Genomic DNA, 4969 nt, shown 5'->3' on the forward strand with positions numbered 1-4969 from the left:
CTGGATTACTAAATTTAAACTGCATTAGTTTTAGCTTTCATGGATCTATACACTGAGTGACTTCCCACAAACTGAAAGCTTCATATTTGAACGTCACAAAACAATAATTTTACTTTATTTCACAGAGCAAAGAGACACTGAGGCAAGAACTAAAGTCCACAATGAGTCATCAGAACACAACAATCACACACTTTAGTCTAATAACTTTAGGAGATGGGATGTATGGAAGACCAAAACTGTCTTTATTTCATTGTTAAGGCACATATTTCTTATTAATTAGACCATTTAGTTTGCTTATTTATAGAATTTTTTTAATAACAGGTTTGGACCTCTGAGGCTGTGATTGGCTGCTGCTGTCGCATTATGTGCTGTATGTTTATTTGCAGCATTATTTTCAAAGCAACTAACAACAAAACCAAACAAGATGGACCGACAGCAAAAAATAAATGAGATACTTTGATGATCTTGAACTTTCACTCGATGTCTTCAGCTGCCATGTGGTGTCCCTCCTGCTGACTGTTGAAATCAGTCTGGTGCACAAAACGGCACCAAGAGGGGAGAAATAATCCGTCAGCTCCTGATTCTGAAAACCAGACCAGTGAACTGGAACAGAGACTTCACTTCCCATAATCCTCAGCTCTTCAGGGAGGATCTCAGCTTCCTCCTGGCATCCTTGTGTTTTTTGCGGTACTCCTGTGGAAACGGACAGAAAAGCGTAAATATCTTTATTAAAACTTCCTGATTTCAGTTCAGGCCTCCTCTCAGTTTGAGGTCGATATTAAGCAAGGTTCATTTTCTTTAACACATACAAAAAGGGGAATATATAATTATAAGGAGAGTTGAAAAACAGTTTCTTAAACCATACGTGTATTTAGATTAGAGAATGTGTGGCACAATCTGTAAATTCCCTTTACCAACCAATATGGAAGTAACTCTCTATGTTTGAACTACTAGCTTAGCATAGCAAGGTTTCAGCAGAGGCATTGGAGAGTGACCGAGGGAGGGAGGAAACACGGATCAATACTGGACTAGTAGCTTACTAGAAGGAGAAGTGGTCAAGGAAGAATGGGACATTTCCTTGTACTCACAGGTCAAAGAGCACAAGCAAACACCAGATGTGTTGCTGGTCTACTGCACATAATTACTGTTTTTTCCTCCATAAAAAGGCGAAGAACTGCTGTCACAATGAAAACTACACACTAACATCAACCCATAGAGTGATAAAAATGACCGACAAACCCAAAAGTGTTTAGCAAGAAGCCCCTCAAACATATTTTGATACTGCCTGAAGATGTTCAGTGTACCTGTCTGAGCTCGCTCCTCCTCTCCTCCCACTGCTCCCTCTGCTCCTCCAGCTGAGAGGGACGACAGAACAACCTGGGACCCTCTGATGGAGGAAAAAGACGCACGAGAAAAGCCTCATCAACTTCAGGGGAACATTTAAATGAATCCCATAAAAATGTGTTTTCATATTGTCATCCTACCCGTCAGTCTGCTGTCACCAAGGTAGAAGAAGAAGAGATCCGTCTTTGAAGGCGTCTCCTCTCTGTGAACACAAACAGACAGAGTTTAGTATCTTCCTGAAACAATTACATCAATTTCATGCAGTGATTTTTCGGGTGTATGGAGGTCTGAAGGAGCAGGTTTTTGGCACTTTTTTCAAAGCTTGATGATTCGTTACGTCTCATCCTTGAACAAGTATTCGATTCATTCATCAACGGAAAGTGAATCAGCAACTATTTTGATAATTTATTTATTGTTTCAGTCAAAAATGTCTTATTGGTCATAAACTATGTTAATTTTAATATTATTTTGGTTTCGTACAGATTGTGAATAAAACAAGTAATTTGAAGACGGGCTTTGGGAAATTATAACGTAGAATTTTCCCAATTTTCTGACATTTTATAGACAAACAACTAAATTTGGAAAATACTCAGCAGACTAATCAATAATGATCGTAAATACATTGACTGTAGATGTGATCAAGTCATACAATATACCTTGTAAAAATACCTCATATCTTTTGTATATTAATCTTATGTTAATAATATTGTGAAATATGACATTATTTAGGCTTTAAATAAGCTCAGCGCACTGATATTATTCATCTCCGTTATGTTTGTGTATTTTTGTAAATTGTGCAAATAAACTAAAACTTGTTTGAAGCAAACTAATTTAATTAATTTGAATTGAATCTTCATTGTTCTCACTCTGTGGTTTTAGCGGTGACGTTGCTTTGCTCTTCCTCTTCCTCCTGCTGCTGCTCCTCCTCTTCCTCCTCCTCTGAGCTGCTGTCTTGGAAGCGCAGGTCTTGTTGCCATGAGACCTTTGGCGCCTGGATGCTCTCTACTTTGTACTCCGCTGGAAGAGAGATTTAAAAAAGAATTAGGAAACCCAAATCTTCCCTCTGAGAGTGTGAGATAAACATCTGACGTATGAACCTACCCGTCTCTCCACTTCCTGTTTCTGTGTCGTCCTCAAAGAAGGAGAATTTGAATCCGGACGCCTCCTCGTTCTCTGCTCCGGGATCAGCTGAGAGGAGAGACGACTGAAGGGTCGGCTGTTCTTCCTTTCCTCCTCCGTCTTCTTCTTCTTTCGCCTCTTCCTCTCGGTCCCAGTTTGTCTCCTCGTCTCCTCCTCCGGCGACGTCCTCGTCCTTCGTCTGACCGAACACGGCCTTCAGGTCCCCGGACACGTCGTAGTAGATCTCCTTCGAGACCTCCGGAAGCTTCTGGGCCTCCTCCCTCTTCTTCCTCCTGGCCGCCTTGCTGTGAAGACGACAGATCACATGACCGTTTTACTGGAGAACATTTAGAGCTGATGACAGGGACATGATACAGTTGAGTACTTTTCAATGTGAAGACTTTAATATGAAATGACAAGATCAACTTTAAATCAGTTAATTATGTACAACTTGTTGTCTTTACTATTTCATTCTGTTGAGGGCTCTTTGCTGCTCCTGCATTCGACATTATTGTTCAGTATCTTTTTTTAAGCATTAAATTTAGTTATAGAAGTTTTTTTCTTACATTTGATTGTGTTCTAGAATCACTTGAGAATGGATTCAATTTAGTTTTTTTCTGCAAAACATATACCCAATATTGTAGTTACAAAGGAATGTTTTTCTCTCATTTTACAATATATATTTAAAGAGTACTGCATTGATGAAGCATTGCAGTTCTGATACTCTATACTCTAACATAATCAAAATCGATGCAGGACAATCTTTTCTATTCCCTGCTTTTCTTACATCAAAACCTGTCACCAAAATTACTCGAGCACCAAATGAATAGTGCCCAACATGTTCTCTATTTCCTCCTCTTTGAGTACAATGTGCTACAAACTACAGTAATAAACTACAGAAATAAAGTATCTATCTATCCACCTGTTTCAGGAAAAGACGAAGCATTTCTTAGATTAAGTTTGAGTGCCACAGACGGGGGCGGGAAGTCACTTCATGGGATTTGTTAACAATAACAAAAACAAACTATAGCCTCAACCTTTAATGTGGATCGGTGAAGTCTAGCCAATATGTTATCTGGTTTTTAAGATCAATAACGGTGCAGATCCAGAATCAATGGATGAGTTCATGGTTTCTGTGTTCGTACCTCTCCTTCTTGGTTTCATCTGTTTTGGTCTCAAACGCAGCGTGTTCCTCTCTGCTCGGGTCGTAATGCAGCGCCGAGACGTCTCTGCAAACACACACATTTAGATTTATTTGATTAATTCTCTATTAAATATAAAATGTTCCCGTCAGACTGAATGTGTGAGAGTTCACGTGGCTCACCTGAAGGCCTTGGCCTTGACGGCCGTCTTGCTGCTGTGTGTTTGTTGGCTGCTGCCGAGGACGCTCTGCAAGATCGACAGGTTCTTCTTCCTCTCCTCCTCCAGAGCCTCCTCTTCCTCAGTCACGCTCTTCTTCTTCTCTGAATCACAAACAGTCGCGTTATTCACCAGGAAGAAGAAGCAGGACGAACAGCATTTCACACCAACGGCCATCGTCTGATGGCCGTAAATAAAACCAAATGTGCTTCGCATCACAACGACATAAGATACACAAATGTCAGCTGAAGAAGTGAGCAAGCGTGAAACCTCACAGCATCGTACTGGTTCAAATCCCGTTTGACGTCCTTTAGATTTTAACAACCTTTTATCTTTCCAACAAACTGTATACTGTGACAGGCTCCAGAATTCAATTTCAAAACAAAACGAGATCAAAAATGTAATAAAAATAACTCTTTGAAAAACGAAAACTACGACAAAAATGTATTAAAATACATCAACGAGTTAAACTAATCGATGTGAAAGACGGACGAATGGACCGATAAGCTAATTACTGTTTTAATGTGAAGTCTCGCGCCTGAATGCATCTGTGGAGTCACACATTGAGTCCTCCTGATTGGTTGAATTGTATCCTCCACCATCCCAAAAAATGATCTGTCGCACTAATCAGCATCCCCAGTAACTTTACCTTTCTGGAAGTAAAGTTAGCGAACGTTAACGATACTTGGAAGTAAAGAAACGTCATCCTTTCTTCATCGCTGTCTTTGACGTGCTGTTCTACAGACACTGAACCCCCCCACAGCCTCACCTGACTTCTCCTCCTCCTCCTCCTCCTCCTCTTCGTCCAGGAAGCGAGAGTCCATTCGAAATCGCTCGTCTGTCCCGAAGCGAGACTGAAGCGCCATCAGCTGGACATCACACACACACACACACACACACACACACACACACACTTATGGGTTTGCATTTGAATAAAACGAATATTTAAGCTTATTTATTTAAGCTTAGGGAGCAGTATATATGTATACACATATACACACACACTCTTTCCTCACCTTCTGTCCAACTCGACCTTCAAACTGAGGCCTGACGTCAAACCTGCTGCCATCCTCCTCTTCATCACCATCCTCCTCATCCTCGCTGCCGCCAAACAGCTGAGGGACAGACGGCTTCACACGCACCTGAC

At 40.9% G+C, this 4969-nt stretch overlaps 1 protein-coding gene across 5 annotated transcripts in view; it reads right to left on the reverse strand.

Annotated features, from left to right (window-relative positions):
* Positions 1–85: 85 nt before the first annotated feature.
* nol8 (nucleolar protein 8) overlaps positions 86–4969 on the reverse strand; it is a 10918-nt gene continuing 6034 nt past the window's right edge. For 4 of the 5 annotated variants that reach the window (XM_031853138.1, XM_031853114.1, XM_031853128.1 and 1 more), the window contains exons 10-18: positions 4839–4964; positions 4592–4691; positions 3788–3926; positions 3609–3692; positions 2446–2768; positions 2211–2361; positions 1485–1546; positions 1305–1387; positions 86–693 (exon numbers count right to left, since the gene is read on the reverse strand). In XM_031853138.1, the coding sequence (XP_031708998.1) occupies positions 634–693; positions 1305–1387; positions 1485–1546; positions 2211–2361; positions 2446–2768; positions 3609–3692; positions 3788–3926; positions 4592–4691; positions 4839–4964 (1128 nt within the window). In that variant the 3' untranslated portion in view covers positions 86–633. Of the gene's footprint in view, positions 1388–1484; positions 1547–2210; positions 2362–2445; positions 2769–3608; positions 3693–3787; positions 3927–4591; positions 4692–4838; positions 4965–4969 lie in introns of all 5 variants that reach the window. The other variant, XM_031853146.1, reaches the window with a different exon arrangement.

This window comes from Anarrhichthys ocellatus, unplaced genomic scaffold (genome assembly GCF_004355925.1).
Source record: "Anarrhichthys ocellatus isolate YVR2014 unplaced genomic scaffold, GSC_Weel_1.0 scaffold1, whole genome shotgun sequence".
NCBI lineage: Eukaryota > Metazoa > Chordata > Actinopteri > Perciformes > Anarhichadidae > Anarrhichthys > Anarrhichthys ocellatus.